The sequence below is a fragment of the Pteronotus mesoamericanus genome, unplaced genomic scaffold (genome assembly GCF_021234165.1).
Source record: "Pteronotus mesoamericanus isolate MK-2021 breed Mesoamerican mustached bat unplaced genomic scaffold, CSHL_Meso_final contig_33, whole genome shotgun sequence".
Taxonomy (NCBI): domain Eukaryota; kingdom Metazoa; phylum Chordata; class Mammalia; order Chiroptera; family Mormoopidae; genus Pteronotus; species Pteronotus mesoamericanus.
Window position 1 is genome coordinate 4,347,675 of NW_026555135.1, and position 15,296 is coordinate 4,362,970.

General features: G+C 58.2%; 1 protein-coding gene across 1 annotated transcript in view; it reads left to right on the forward strand.

Moving 5' to 3' along the window:
- The window catches only part of CAPN5 (calpain 5), a 56,595-nt gene that overhangs the window by 15,633 nt on the left and 25,666 nt on the right, over positions 1-15,296 (forward strand). Inside the window, exons 2-3 of the mRNA XM_054576305.1 lie at positions 2,122-2,365; positions 10,909-11,040. Coding sequence (XP_054432280.1) covers positions 2,201-2,365; positions 10,909-11,040 — 297 coding nt within the window. The 5' untranslated portion in view covers positions 2,122-2,200. The remainder of the gene's footprint in view (positions 1-2,121; positions 2,366-10,908; positions 11,041-15,296) is intronic.

The window sequence follows — 15,296 nt, forward strand, 5'->3', positions numbered from 1 at the left end:
TAGAAGGTGAAGTGGCCGTGGGTCCAGCACAGGGGACAAACCGGCTCTCAGCCCGTCAGCAGGCGAGTGGGGACGAGGGCCCCTGCCCGCCCTCTGCATTCATCGTGTTCCACACTCACCGCCCGTTCTCACCTGCTCTCCTTCCTGCCTCTCCCTTCCCTGTGGATGCCCTTTTCCCTTTCCTGGGAGGCTGGCTCAGCCGGGGGTGGTCCGAGGGGGTGTGAGTCCGGCACTCAGCACTTCCGCCTGCGTTGTGAGGTCACCAGGCCAAGGTGGAGGCACCGAAGTCAGAGGATATGGCTGAGCCTCTGCCATGGAACGCGGGCGAGTCACCTCCCCTCGCTGAGCCTCAGTTCTCTTGTCTGAAAAAAGGCAGCAATGAAAAGCCTACACAGCGCTGTTCACACACGCTGTACACAAACCTCCCGCCAGGTGGTTTGCACACGGCAGGTGCCAGAGGCTCCCTCGGAAGTCAGAGGCGGCTTGTCCCTGTCTCTCGTTCCTCTTCACGCTGGCCCGCTAAGCAACCTCTTTGGCCTTTGATTAATTATAACATCATCCAATTATTGAAGCAATCGTTGTTCCCATTGTGGAGATGATAAATTGGGGACTCAGGCTGAGTGACTTGTTTAAAGTGACACAGCAGGTGAGTAGTGCAGCTGGGACTGGCATGTGCATCAGTCTTGCTCTGAGGCTCAGGCTCGCCCAGAAGCCGGCCTACTGTGCCTCGGTTTCACCCAGCGGTGCTGGGAAGTTGAAACCTGTGCCGCGCGGCCCTGGACAGGCCCCAGGATGGGTGGAACAGGGGAGTGTGGAGCGCTGCCAGCAGTCCAGATGGAGTCGGAGATACGGGGACATAAACGGGGCTGTCAGCTATGTGCCTGGCTGTCCAAGCACCTGTCAGGGTGTCTGATGTGTCAGGCCCCGCTGGCTGTTGCTCTGAACCCTGTCCTCCCCTCCCGGAGGCCTTCCTTTCCGTGTGGGTCCAGTCCGTGTCCCTCGTGTTTGGTTGGCACATGCCTACAAGGCTTGGGGCGCTGGGCCAGCCGCCCGGACTCATGGGGGCTGAAGGGAGGGTGACATGCTCAGCCACGCCCTGTATCGGGCTCTGCCAGTGGCTGTGGGTGCAGGGGGACAAACCGAGTAGACCCCTGCCTTCTGGGATGTCTGGTCTCATGGGACACTGGTGGTCCTCTTCCCTGGGCTGGAGAATCTGGGGGATGTATGGGGGGAGACAAGGAGCTAAGTTTGGAATTTGTGTCTGGATGGGGCCCACGGTTCCCTAGGGAGTGGGCGCACGGGGGCCCAGAAGAACGGTGTGGCTGAACACAGGGGCCAGAAGCTGCTGCGGGGAAGGGAGTTAGAAGACAGACCACCGGGGTTCGCACTGGGGAGGGAAGGTTGGAGATGGGGGTGTGGTCAGAGTCGGCTCCGGAGGCCCCTGAAGCCCCAGAGGAAGAGGCTGTTCAGGAGTGTGAGTGACAGCAAGGTCTGGGAGGCTGTCCCGCGAGAGTCTGACTTCAGGGATTGGGAGATCACGTGACGGGGTGGGGGGTCTTCAGTGGAATTAGGTCATTGGGATAAGGAGCAATGAGAGTGCTGCCTACGGGACTGGAGACATTTATTCCAGAAGTGCTGGAGGGTGGGGGCAGGAGGGAAGGAACGTGAAGGATGGCGGGCCAGGGGAGGGGCCAAGGTTCGTCCACACAGGGCAGGCCTGTGCCCCTCACACGAAGGGCCGAGGGTCTGGAGGAGAGAGGCCTGGAGACGATGCTGCTGCTCCCCTGGGAGTGTGACAGCAGCCAGGGGGGTTTAGGGAAGTTGGGGGCCCCACGTGGTTGTGCCCAGCCTGTTGGCCTGCTGGCCTGGTGTCCCCTCCAAGCATCAGAAAAGAGAGAATTCAGGCTACGGCGTCAGGCCAGTCGGCCCCTGTTCCTGCTCTGTGCGTACCAGCTGTGTGACCCTGGGCAGCTCTCGCCCCCTCTCTCAGCCTTCATTCCTGGCCAATGGGAGTGAGGATGCCCACTTCACAGGCCTGCAGGCAGGGAGCCGGTGGGGATCAGCGGACTCAGGGCCTCAGTCCTCAGAAAGTAATGTTCGTCTTGCCTTCTGTCTTCCCAGGTGTCCCTGGAGCTTCCCACGCACCTACCCAGCCCCCTGCTCGCTTGTCTTGGCCTCCCCTCCCTGGGCAGCAGCCACCATGTTCTCGTGCGTGAAGCCCTACGGAGACCAGAACTACTCAGCCCTGAAGCGGGCCTGTCTGCGCAGGAAGGTGCTCTTCGAGGACCCCGACTTCCCGGCCACCGACGACTCGCTGTACTATAAGGGCACCCCGGGGCCTGCTGTCAGGTGGAAGCGGCCCAAGGTCAGTGTCTGGTCTGAGCTGGAGCTGAGGCCAGCAGGCCTGGCCCCCCACAGTCTACAGGGACAGTGGGTGGCTGAGAAAGTGGAGGGGCTGGTGCTGGGCCCTCCTGCCGTGGGACTTGGCCTAGATGGGGGCCGAGGGGGGAGAGGAGCCAGGAGAGTGGGCCATAACCCCCTGGCCAGCACTGCCCAGCCAGGACTCACCCCTCTCTGGGCCTCAGCTTCCTCACAGGGGACCTGGGGCCCTCTGCCCTGTCACCTTCCCCCCAGGGTCTTTTATTGGCTTAAAAATGAGGTGATGTGAAGGCGACCTTTTTTTTAGTGAAATTCAAGTGTAAGTGACACTTAAGTCCCAGTTAGTGATGTTCACGTGCAAGGAATTCACTTTGCTGATTATGCTCATAATGATTTTGAAATAGTCGTTTGCTGTAAATGAAAAGTGCTTATTATTCTGATTCATAAATAATAATAATAGCAGTAAAAAATGATAGTACCTCATAGGGTTGTTGAGAGCAGTAAAAGAGACGACGCGCGGACGCCTGGCTCGGGGCTCGGCCCGGCGCCCAGCAGAGGCAGCTGTCGCCGTCGCTGCTGAGGATGGCGAGTGATGGGGCTCTGGCTGGCTGCTCCCCGTCCCAGCCTCGGTCGCTGAGGCTAGAATGCATTTAACCGAAGTGTTTGGGCTCGTGGCTTGATTTCCTCCTCTTTAACCTCTATTCCTGAGGTTGAGAGCGGGTGCCCTTGGGGGGCCAGGGCATGGGGAGGCGGCTGGAGGTCATCGCCCAGGTGACTCTGTGAGAGTTGGTCACACAGCAGGGGCTTCCGTGCAGGGGACTGCTGGACTGGGGCGCCTGGGGCTGGGAGGAGTCTCCTGCTGTCCCACCCTCAGAGCGTGCACTTCCCAGGAAGGGCTGTGCAGGCAGAAGGCACAGTGGGAAGGAGACACAGAGGCCTGAGACCCTCAGGCTTATTTGGGACATGGCGGTGCCCCTGGAGCACAGGGCTTGTGGAGGAGTGAGGGGTCGAGGAGGCTGGGGTCCCACGGTCTGTCGGTCGGTCTGTCGGTCGTCGGTCGGGTCGGTGGGTGGGCGGGGGGCCTGGCAGCTGTGCTCTGAGGTGGCAGGGGCCCTCGGGTGAGGCTTTTAGCAGGTGTGACAGGGCCAGATTACCATATTTTGCCATGTATAATGAGTGCTTTTTCCCAAATTTTTGAGGGAAAAATAAGGATGTGTATTATACGTGGGTAGTACTAATTGTGTATCTACGTAAATGTTTTTAATTCTTTTACTTTTGCTTGTGCGTTAAAAGTGGAACTCTAGAAAGCAATGACACTATCCATATGCAAAATAATACCCTGGCATACGATCATCAGTTGTGTTTCTACATATAAATAAATATTGAATTAAAAAATTAAAATGAAAGGTTTTTGTCTTGAAAGTTTGAGCCAAAAACATGGGTATGCATTATAAACAGCAAAATATGGTGGTAGCATTAGACCGTTCACTCTGGCCACCTGGACATTTGGGGAACATGTAATTGAGTTTTCGTGTTCCTCTCCTAGACTATGGTCTATTCCCATCAAGTTCATTCTAACTCAGAAGTTCCTGTGTATTTTCCTGGACTGGGCAAGGAAGAGAAACGAAGACGGAGAGGGGAAGGCGGGTGCCCGCAGCAGAGCTGGGCCGGGACCCAGGAGTCCTGCCTCCCCTGGCTCTCCTCCCTGACAACAGATAAAGGGGCCCTGCTGCCCTTGACCGCAGCCCCGTGAGCCATACCACAACCTCTGGCCCTGCCTCGTTCTCTGGAACTCCCAGCGGCCGCCTGCCTCTCGGGCCACCCCTTCCTCTCCCCATTGTCTGGTGGGTGAGGTAAGAGGCCAGCCTCAAAGGGCCTTTGTGAGGCCTTGAGTGAGAGAAGGAGGGGGAGACACTCAAGCTTTCTGCCCTCCTCTCACTGCGCCCCCTCCAGACCCTTTCCTGCCCCCCTGCTATCACCCAGACATTTTAGGTCCATGACTGTGAAGCAGGCTAGGGAGGCCTGGCTGGGGAAGTTTGTGCTTGATGCCCAGAGAGGAGGAAACGCCAGGCTGACCAGGCCCGGCATCCGCCTGCTGTGTGACCCTGGAGAGGTCATCTGCCCTCTCTGGGTCTCTTTCCTTTCCTGCCACACTGCCTTCTTGTTCTCTACCGTCCTCACTGGCTTGGTGCCTGGTCCCTTCCAGACACTGGAAGAGAAGAAGCAGAGCTGCCCCTGCCCTGGATGCGCAGGCTGCTGACAGACGGCACGGGGTGGCCGGTAGTGTTGAGGGGGAGCCGTCTGACTGGGGCCCAGGGGCGGTGGTGGGGGATCCGTTCCGGGGTGGGGAGGCAGCCCAAGGCCAGGCATGGCTGACTGGTGTTGGATGAAGAGAGACTGTGGGCCAGTGTGTCAGCAGTGCCCGGGGGCTGGGGGCTGGGTCCGTGTGACCGGCAGGCCCTCACTCCGCTGATAGGCCGGCGGGTGGTGGAGCAGGAAGTTAGGCCAGGCTTGCTTCGGGCAGCGGCGAGACCGGCCCAGCAGGGCGACCTTTACTCCCAGCTGCTCGGCCCTCGGCCAGCCAGATGGGACTTCTGCCTGCGGCACCTGCATTTCTGTGGAGTCCCACTTCCTGGGTCCTGTGCCCTGACTGTGTACAAATAGAGCAAAAAGCCAACTTTCTCAGCCGCCCAGGGAGGCCCTTCTTCTCTCTCACCATCTCCTGCCCCTCCTTGCTGGGCCGTGGGGATCGCGGGCCCTGTGTCCTTGGAGGAGCTCCTCAGCTGGCCTCCCTGCCTGCCGGCCTCTTCCCCGCTTTCCCTCAAAATGGAATGAAGGGGCTGGTTTTCAGCCAGATGGGCTTGGCTTTATGGGAGGTGTGACCATGAGCAAGTCACTTCCCCTCCCTGGGCCTCAGGTGCCTCATCTGTAAATGGAGAGAATAGTTCTCACCGATCGTGACTGTGGGAGGTCGAAATGACTTGAGACCCCCGTGGTGTCAGACCCATGGCAGCCTGATGACAAACTGGCTCCCCTCTCTCCCCCACCTGCCACCTGTGTTGGGGGCCCAGAGCTGGCGCTGCCTGGAAAGTTCTGTCTCTAATGGACTCTACAGGTGGGGCCAGGCCTTGTCCTCCTCAGCCCCGACCCAGGGCATCCCCACCCGGGCAACCTGCCCTGAGCCCACATTCTCCTCCTCTTCCCCACAGGTTCCTTGTTCCTTTGTTTCTTCTAGTTTAGTAAACATCTGCTGGCCTGCCCCACCCCTCTGGCCAGGCCAGGAACAGAAGAGGAGAGGGGACCGCCAGCAAGGCTTCTGACTCAGGGACAATCCCAATACATGGGGGGTGGGGCGCGGTGTGCACTTCCCTCTCTCTCGGGCCCAGAGCCTTTAGTAGGGCCCCTGTTCTTCCTGAGGAGGCAGAGTGCCCCCGCCCTCCATCTAGGGCTCTGTACCCCCCATGTCTGGAGGGAAGCCTGCAGGTCCCTCGATGGGACCATGAAAGGAACCAATAGAGGTCCTACAAACAGCTGTTAGTTTGGGAACCTTCCGAATCCTCCCGAGGTGGCCTGCTGGTCCTCAGCCCCATGTCCAGGGGTCGTGCTCATCATACCGGCACCTGGGGAAGGCCCCACTCCCTGGCTGTGCTGAGCAGTAGCCCCTTTATGCCGCGAAACAGGCAGTTTGTACCAAGGCAGAGGCCCAGGAACAGTCCCTCGCGGCGTACCTCATGGGATTGCCGTGGGGAGCATGGGGTGGGGAGGGAAGTGTGTTGAGGGGATAGGGTGGGAACAAGCTATAACCCCTGAGAACACCGCCTGGTTTCCTGTCCCAGGCAGAGATCCTGCTTCCTTCTGCAGCCTGTTGTCCACGTGTCTGGTCAATTCCTGCTGTGACCTTAGATTCTAGGAGGGAGGTGACTGGCGTAAAGGTGAATGAGGGAAGAAGGGAGGAGGGATGGAAGGTGCCCTGGATCCGCTGTCCGCTGCATTCCTCTTTGTACACCGGGCCTGCAAACCTGAAGCTCTTGTTATGCCGCCGGGGGAGGTGGTCATGGGCAGTGAGCTGTGTCAGGTGGAACTGGTCGGACGTGCTGGGAGGGGTGAGAGGTAACCGCAGGTGCAGAAGGCTGTGCCCAGAGAGAGGGATGTGGGCCAAACGAGCCAGAGATGGCCAGGCCCAGGGCTCACAGCACGTGGCTGTCAGTCCAGTCCTGCATGCCACTTTGCCCTCCTTCCTAGGGCTCCTGCCTGAGCCCCAGCGATGGAAGGGAACACAGGTGGCCGGGAGCCTGGGGGAGGATGGTGACAAAGGTGGGCACTGTCTTGAGGCTGTGGCACGATTGTGTCTTCCGGGGATTTGGAATCCTCGTTCCCCCCAGAGCCTCCCTGACCACCAGGGCTTCCCACGTCTGCTCTGCTGGGGTTGCTGCCTCCGGGCAGCCCCCTCTGATCTCTCCGGGTTCCGCTGTCACAGCTGTGCTTGCACAGAGGGCCTAGTCAGGCTCCTCCTCCGCAAGGGCCCCTGCCTGTGGGCGGGGAGCCTCCCTGTCTAGCTTTGTGCTCTGTGCCTAGCTGATGGCCCAGGACAGGCGGAAGGACAGACGCTGGCCTTGAGAAGCCTGGCCTTATGGTGGCAAGGGTGGGGGTCTGGGCTGTCCCTGACTTTGGTCTCATTATTGTATAGGGAGGCCCCCCTAAGCTGGACTAAAGACAGGCCCAAGGGGATGAGTGAAGGGAGGGTGGCTTTGTCACTCATAAATCTGCACCCACCTGGAGGCCCTAGAGCTGACGGCCTGAACTTGAATCTCAGCTCCCCTCTTCCTGTATGTCCCTGAGCAAGTGACTGAATGTCTCTGTGCTTATCTGTGAAGTGGGGCGGCTAACCCCATCTTGCTGGGTTGTTCTGCCTAGTGTGGGCACACAGTGGGTTCCCAGTCATCATGAGCTCCTTCTGTGGTAGTTCCGTTCAGGGTGCCCCGAGATGGCCTGTGGATTCCCGGACACACTCCACGTGCCGCCACCCTCAAGTGATTTCTCTAGGTTAGAGCTTGTGCATCTGAACCTCCCCCGGCAGTGGGAACGCGCCCGGACGGCTGCCTCCTCTCTGCTCCCTCCCAGCCTTGTGTGCTTGCCCTAGGTCCTTTTCTGCTACAGCTGGAGCAATGCTGGGCCTGGAACCCCGGCTCCTGAGCTCAGTCTCTCTCCCTCTCCCTCTCTCTCTCACTGAAACACTGGAGAAATGTCCACAGCCAGAGCCCTGTTCCAGGGTGGCAGGGCCAGCCTGAGGCTTGCTGCTCTCGGGGGAGGGGCACCCTGGGAGGGAGCTCAGCAGGCCGGGGCTCTGTCCCATCGGTCCACTGCCTTGGCTCAGGACCTTGGGAGCTGTTGTCTCCTCCTGGGCCTCGGTGTCCTCCTCTGCGGAACGGGAAGTCATGTCTCTGTCCAGGGCCATGGCTGGGAAGACCTGACAGGGAAGAGTGCCTCAGAAGCCTCCTCTGCTGCAGACCTTGGGATGCCAGGCGGGAGCTGTCTCTTCCTATGGTGGACTGTGGCTGTGGTCCTCCAGAGATGAAGCCCCCCTTCACCCCTGCCCTGGCAGTCCTTCTGGCCCCCGGGGAGGCAGATGCTAAGTCCTGGCTCCCTGGCTCAGAGTGCTGGGCTGGGAGATAAGATAAGGAGGAGGACGGAGGGAAGCAAGACTTCCGGAAAGCGGCCTCGCTGGGTTCCAGGGACCTGGGGCGATAGCTCTGCAGCCTGTGCTCTGGATCTTGCGGGTGGAGATTGTGTTCTTTCACGGGGTCGGAGAAAAGCATTCCAGGGACCCACGTAGGAGAGATTGTGGAGGGGTAACACTTATTTTGAGTAAAAATAAAAGGCTGCCCCTGGGTTTTCAGTGTCTCATTTCTGTCCGTCCCGCTGTGGAAAAAGTCCAGCCTCGCCTTCACCAAGGCCAAAACAAAGACCAGTGTCCAGAGATTCGTGCCATAAAGTTGCTGGTGGAAATGATATTCTTCCCCAGGATTACAAGAAAAGCATTTCACGGACCCACATACAGGGAATTGTGGTGTGGCAAGTTTTACTTGGGTGAATGGCTGTCCCCGTGTCCCATCTCCATCTGTCCTGCCATGGAAAAAGTCCAACCTTGTCTTCGGCAAGGCCAAAGTGTCCAGAGTTTTCTGTGCCATATTAAAGCTTAGTCCTTTGGTGCCTGGGTGGCCCCCTGCCAGATGCAAGGCTGCTAGGCCACATGGTTGCGTGTATTCCCAGATGTGAGAGAAAGAACGCAGGAACGGATGGGGCGAGTGCAGGTCGCCGAGGGGGATTGAGAGGGCGAGAGGGCGGCTTTGCTTCCTGGAAGGTTATAACCAGGAGCTTTTTCAAAATAACTGGTCAAATTCCCAAGCTTTCACGGGCTTCTGATGGATCCACCCCCTGACCGACGATCCCTTTCCCAGGTTAGACTGACAGACCTCTATGGTCAAGTTCCCATCTTGACTTCTATTGCACATGTCCTTCCCTTCCCCCAGTGGTCTGCGGGGAACAGACTGGTGGCTTCCCGGGGAGACATGTGAAGCTGTGGCTTCCTGGTTAAACAAACAGGCTCAGTGTCCAGTTCCCTTTGTTTTCTTCTTTTATTAATAATTAGTTAATTACCTACAAAAACGATATTAAAGCTGAGTCCTTTGGAGACTATGGGGTCTGCCGCAGGCCTCAGGGGGCTGCCAGGCCCACATGGTTGCTATGGAGAGAGACCATGCAAGTGCACAGGGTGAGCGTGTTACTGAGCCAGAGAGAGAAGGGCTTTGTCTTTGTTAAGATGATTACATTATCTCTGGTTTGGGATATACCAGGTGCTTTTTCAAAATAACCAATCAACTTCCCAAGCTTTGACAGGCTTCTGATAGGTCCACCCCCTGACTGATGTATTTCCTGGATCTTCCAGAGTTGTGTCTTTTATCCAATTCGATCCTTTTCCCAGGGTAGACTGACAGGCCTCTGTGGTTGCCATCTTGGTTCCTATTGCGCATGTGCCTACTTCCCCCTTTCTTGTTCTGTCCCTTCCGCCAATGATCTGCGGGGAACAGACCAGTGGTTCCCTGGGGAATGTGTGAAGCTGCAACTTCCTAGGGAAGCAGGCAGGCTTCTGCTCCCTAGTTTATTATGCTTCTTAATGTCTGGTTTCCATTGCTGTCTTCCTTCACTAAAATCTAGCTACCTATGCTAACATGGGGAAGCCGCCTTGCAGCTTGGCCCTGAACTTGTCACTCTGAGTTCCATCTGAAGCCACTCATATCCTCAGGGAGTTATGGTCCTCAATCTGGCCCTCTAAAACACTTGTTCTCAGGCAGAGGTAACAATAGGGGTCCCAAACACTTTCATGAGAAGGGATAGCCCTTTGCCCCACTTTCCCTTGCAAGTGCTGTGCCTCCAAACCTGTGGAGTCCTTACACGGCCCTGCAAGGATAATAATCTATCTCCTTTCCATAGGACAGGAAACAAAGGCTCAGGGAGGCTGAGCCACTGGCCCAAAGTTGCACAGCTAGTAAGGTGCAGGAATTTGAATTCTGACTTCCTGACTCTGGAGCCCTCTGCTGGCTGCCTGTGATAGGACCGTAGCAGCTCTGCTGTGATTGAACTAGCTCTGGAGCACCTGCAGAAGTGGAGGCAGGATGCTGTGTGGCGGGGCATGTTATTCCACTTCCCTGGGCCTCAGTTTGCTCATCTGTAAAATGAGCACAGTGCCCACCTCTGAGGACCATGGTGAGGATTGATCCTAGTGCAGGATGCCTGGCTCTGGGAAGCTATGTCTTAGTGTACACCTCCCCCTGCTGCCCACTGTAGCCAGCCCCTCTTGGGGAACACGTACTCCCTTTCAGCTCTGTGGGGTGAGGATGCTGATGAGCAAGGAGGATGGGCCTGCAGTGGGCACACCGGAAGCTCTGTGTGTATTTGCTCAGCTCTGCTCTGTGTTTGTTTGCCGTGTGCCCTTGACAAGTCACAGCCCCTCTCTGAACCTTCATTCTTCATCCATAAAGTGAATTGACAATGCCACACTCCTCAGGTGCAGTGGGGGTCAGATGAAACAGCGTGAGGACGTGCCCACACGGGGCATGGTGTGTCGGCTCCCGCTTCTCCCGCCCTCTGCACTCGTCACATGTACTTCTGGCGTCTGTCCCCCCCAGCACCTTCCCCCCGCTTCATGACTGTGGGCACCTGAGGGCCGACTGGGGTGGGCACCGCTGGGCTGCTGGTGCTGGAAAGATGTGCTAATCATGGAACACAGGGCAGGAGGAAGGAGGTAGCCCGGGGTCCAGCCTCCCGAAGTCCTTCCACAGTATTCATTCATTGTGGAACCTTTGGCAGAGCAGCAGAGTTCTTCAGCCAGGGGAAGGGAGAGGGCCTTCCGGGCAGCCCCTGGGGGAGGCTGGTTTGGGGAACCGATGGCCATGTGGGGCCCCCAGTCCGCAAGGGGAGGCAGGCGAGTCTCCATGCTGACAGCGAGGTCTCCTCTCGGCTTCTCCGCAGGACATCTGCGAGGACCCCCGCCTCTTTGTGGACGGCATCAGCTCCCACGACCTGCACCAGGGCCAGGTGGGCAACTGCTGGTTTGTGGCAGCCTGCTCATCGCTCGCCTCCCGAGAGTCGCTGTGGCAAAAGGTGAGGCCTGGGTTGAGGTGGGGATGCTGGGAAACGTGAGCTCAGCCTGCAGCCCTCACTGCCCAACAGAGGAGGTGCAGCCTGAACATGCGGGTGAGGCTTTATGGGAGCCTGTTCGGGGATGGGGTGGGGTGACACCGGGGCTCTGTGGCATTGGCTGAGCATTAGAATCACCCTCCCTTCACCTGCCAGTCTAAGGTCCCTGGGGCAGCTGCTGGGAATCTGTGTAGCTCTCACGGGGATTCTGATGTGTTTCCTTACCACTATGGGGCCACACTGTCCCTGGAGCCTCTTGTCAGAATATGTAGTTGAGAAAAGTGGAAGCTGCCTGAGTCAAGTGCAGCGTGGAGAGACTACAAACTGGGGCTCAGGAGACCCCTGCCAGTTACCTGCTGGATGACACGGCCAGTCCTTGTCCTCTGGGCATTAATTTTCTCACTTGTTCAGTGGGAGCAGTCCATGTTGCCTGGTTCCAAACTGCTTAGGTTCTAGACCAGCGGCCAACAGTTTAGGTTGGGAGAAGGGATGGGCGCTGGTCCTGACACTTTGCCCTCTTGTGGCAGCACTTGGCAGTGCAGCCTTTAAATCGGGCCTCTTGGGGAGATGGGGAAGCGGGAGTAGAGGTTGGACTGGTGCTCTCTGAAGAATTATCAACAGAGGCTGCATCCTGGGTTCCCACACCAGCAAATACAAGTCATTGCTTCTTTCTCATTCCTGCCCTTCCCGCTCTTCCTGTAGAGGCAAGCAGCAGAGCTGAAGAGCACTAGGCATCTCAGTGTTACAGGCTCGGGTGCTATCCATGCTCACCATCTGGTAGCTTTATAAATATCCTCATTGGAAAAATCAGGATATCAGGGTAGCTCCCTCTCAGAGAGTTGTGAGGGTGAAACAATACGCTGTACTTCAAGGGGCTTGTGCAGTGCTCTATGAATGGTGGCTACGTTACCAGTGTTATAATAATTAATATTCATAGGCTGTATGGGAGTTCTTATGTAAGCAGGACACAAGGAGCAGAGTGAGTTTGTCCTCATCCTGAAACATCCCTCAGCCATCAGAGGGAGCTGTGCCTTCAGCTGAGGCTGGGACTGTGGGGCCCTGCTGTCGCGTCTTCTGAGTGGAGTGTGACTTCTCAAAGCCACCCCACCCTGGGGTGGGGATTCCTGGGGCCTGGCCCCTGATGGTCCTGTGGGGATAGGGTGGCTGCGGACTGCAGGGCCCTCGCACAGGCCACCACTGCGGCCCACAGACATGGGCACTCTTGGGGTGCCAGAGGGGGGAAGGCCTCAGAGAGCCACATGTGGCATCGTTGCACTCATGGGCCTCGAGGCCCGGAGAGGGTTGGGCCCTGGCACTGTTCTCTGGGTGTAGGGCTGTCCTGCAGGCTCCCCCCACCTTTTCTGAGCCAAGAGCAAGGTTCCCTGCCTCTGAACCCCATTCTCGGCTCGGTCAGGAATCATCTGGGGGTGGAGGTGGTACATAGGAATCCTATAGCGCTGGCCTCACACCTCCCACCCTGCCCGTATGGTGTGTTTATCTGCCGTCATTGATCCCCAGAGGAGTTCCCCATGCATAGAGCTAGGCCCGCTTCTATCTTCCTGCTGAGCCCAGCAGGAGCCTGGTGCAGAGAAGGCTCAAGAAAGTTTTGAGAACGGAACCCCTCCCAAATTGTCAGGCCCAGCTACTGGCCAGGAGCCCCACAGCCGTCCTTGCTGCTGTGGGCGTCCTGGAGCCTTCGATGGGGGCAGAGCCGACCTGCTGTGTCCCCTCCTGGGGGCGGGCTGTCTGGTCCTTTGTAGGGAGGAGCCTCCGCTGGCTCCTGCCCTGGGCCCTGGTGCAGCTGCTCATCTAATGACGAGGGACCAGAACCTGCCGGGGAGGCCTGTCATTGATGCTGAGTGACCGTGGCAGGCCTGTGTCTGTCTCTGGGCTAAGGTCCCTTCTGCAGGGTGTTAGGGCGCCAGGCCTGGCAGGGGCGTCGAGGGCCGGGAGGCTGATCTCCAGGAGCTTGTGTCTCCAGGAGGCCACGGCAGGGCGCGGTGCTCTGGGTTAATTGCACCCTGCTTCCTGATGCTGCTGTGGTGGCAGCCCCTGGGTCCTGGGAGGAGAGACGAGGCCCTGGGGAGCTCATTACTGTGCCTTCCCTCCCTCCCTGTCCCTGCTGGCCTGGCCGTGTTTGTTGTCACCCTTCGCCTCCGGGGCCTGTTGCCCTGCAGGGCCTCCCTGCCCCACGCTATTTTCTCCATGGAATGGAGAGCACGCAGCCTGGCCGCACCCCTGCTTCCCCCACCCGCCTCACTCCGTACTTGCTGTGCCCCAGTTGTGGGCATATTACGCCCTTGACGCCCTTCTCCAGGCTGCCGGGCCCTCACCTCAGTTCTTGATGCAGCCTGGGGCCAGAGAAGCCAGCCAGACCCGAGTTTTGTTCTGACTGGGCCCCTCGCTAGTCACGTGACCTGGGCAGGTCCTGTTTCTTCTCTTGGCCTAAGCGTAAACCTGACCTTTCCAGTCCGCAGCGTTGTGAGACAATTAAAGGAGCTTGTGTGTGTGTGTGGGTGGGGGGGGCGGGGGTTGGAGGGATGGGCAAGACCATAGTATAAGGGGCAATTTGCATGTGTTAACCCCCCTTCCCTGCCCCTCCTCTGGGCTCCCACCTATTTCTCTGTTCCACCAGTCACACCTTAGCAGTAGGCCCCGCCCACTGTGGGATCCCCTGTGGGGTTGTTATGTTCCCCTCAACTTGACTGTACATTCCCCGAGGGCAGGGCAGTGGGCTTGGGATGGACCAGAAATCGGACTGTGACCATGGGGTGGAGCATTTGCCTACAGGCCTGGCCTGGTCCACGCCAGAGGGGTTCACCGCCCCCAGAACCTGGCGAAGCCCCGGGCACGAGGGCGGGCCTGATCCCTGCTCTGAGCTGCGGGGTGCCCCAGCCCGGGAGGAGTCAGCTGTGCCCCGGCCGTGGAAGCAGAAGTGAGAGCGGAGTCCCAGGGGAGCTCTAGGTGTCAGAGAGCGAGTGTGGGGGGCGGGCAGTGCTAGGGCACAGCGCCTGGTGGCAGGGCCGGCTGTATTTTGGTTCCATTTAAATGTCCCCCATCCCACCCCTGCTCCTGTGGTACAAGCAGTTCATGTCCTTTAGAAGTTCATTTGCCCCATGTTAACTGAACACCAGCTATGCCCTAGCACCATCCTAGGCTCTGGGGATAGAAGATTTGAAAAAGTACTAAGTTACTGAAAGTTTTCTTTACCCAGAGACAATCAGGGTTAAGGGTTTTCTATAGTTCCTTCCAGTCTTTCTGCTACTTGGGGTTAAAGAGATGTTTGTGTATTTGTTTCGTTTTTAAACACACATTTTTGTAGTCACGTATGCAAATCAGATGTGGGTCTATCACGTCCTTGACACACATGTCCCCTTCTCCAGGCTGCCTGTCCTTTATCTCAGTTCTTGACGCAGCCAAGAACTCCATATGTGATCACATTTGGAGCTTCTTTTCTCCTCTCATTTCTATGTCTGACCTTGGTGCGTCCTCTTAAAGCGTCTGGTGGCTGAGCAGAGGCCTGTGGGCGGCAGTGGGCCCAGCCCCACCTGCAGCCTCCAGCCTCCCCTCCCTCCCTTCCTCCCTCCCTCCCTCCGGCCTTCCCCGCCTATTGCTGCCCCCTCCTTCCTTCCCTGTCTGTCTGTGACATCCAAGTCCTGGTAAGAACTTCCACCCCGGCCTCTTCCTGCAGCTCAGTAACCCTCTGCCCAGGCCGAGACCAGGCTGTCCCTAGGGTCACGGGGCCCCTGGGTCCCCATCAGTAGACGCGGAACACCTCCAGACCATACCCTCCCCATGGAAACCCCTACAGGCTCATGCCATTTGCCCTCCCTCCAGCCCAGCTCAGTGTATCGCCATCCCCTGCCAACCAGCCACCATGGCCTGCCACGCAGGCACCGAGGCCTTGGTGCCTCCGATTTCCCAGCCTTTCCCACCCCGTCCGTCCACAGTACCGATGTGTCCCAGGGATGGCCGTGCCGTGTGCTGCCACCCTGCCCTCATCACCCTGGCCTCAGTTCTTGGCTACATCTCCATCAGCCTTCGCCATCAGCTGCCTTGAACTCCAGTTTCCATGGCAGCCACAGCCTGTGCCTGGTTCTGTTCTCACAGCAAGTCTTCAGTGGAAGGATAAATCTCTCTGGCCTCACCTTCCAGGCATTTCCCTTGCTCGTCCACCCTGACCCACCCCGTCGTCCCTCACCTGCATTTTTGACCTTGTA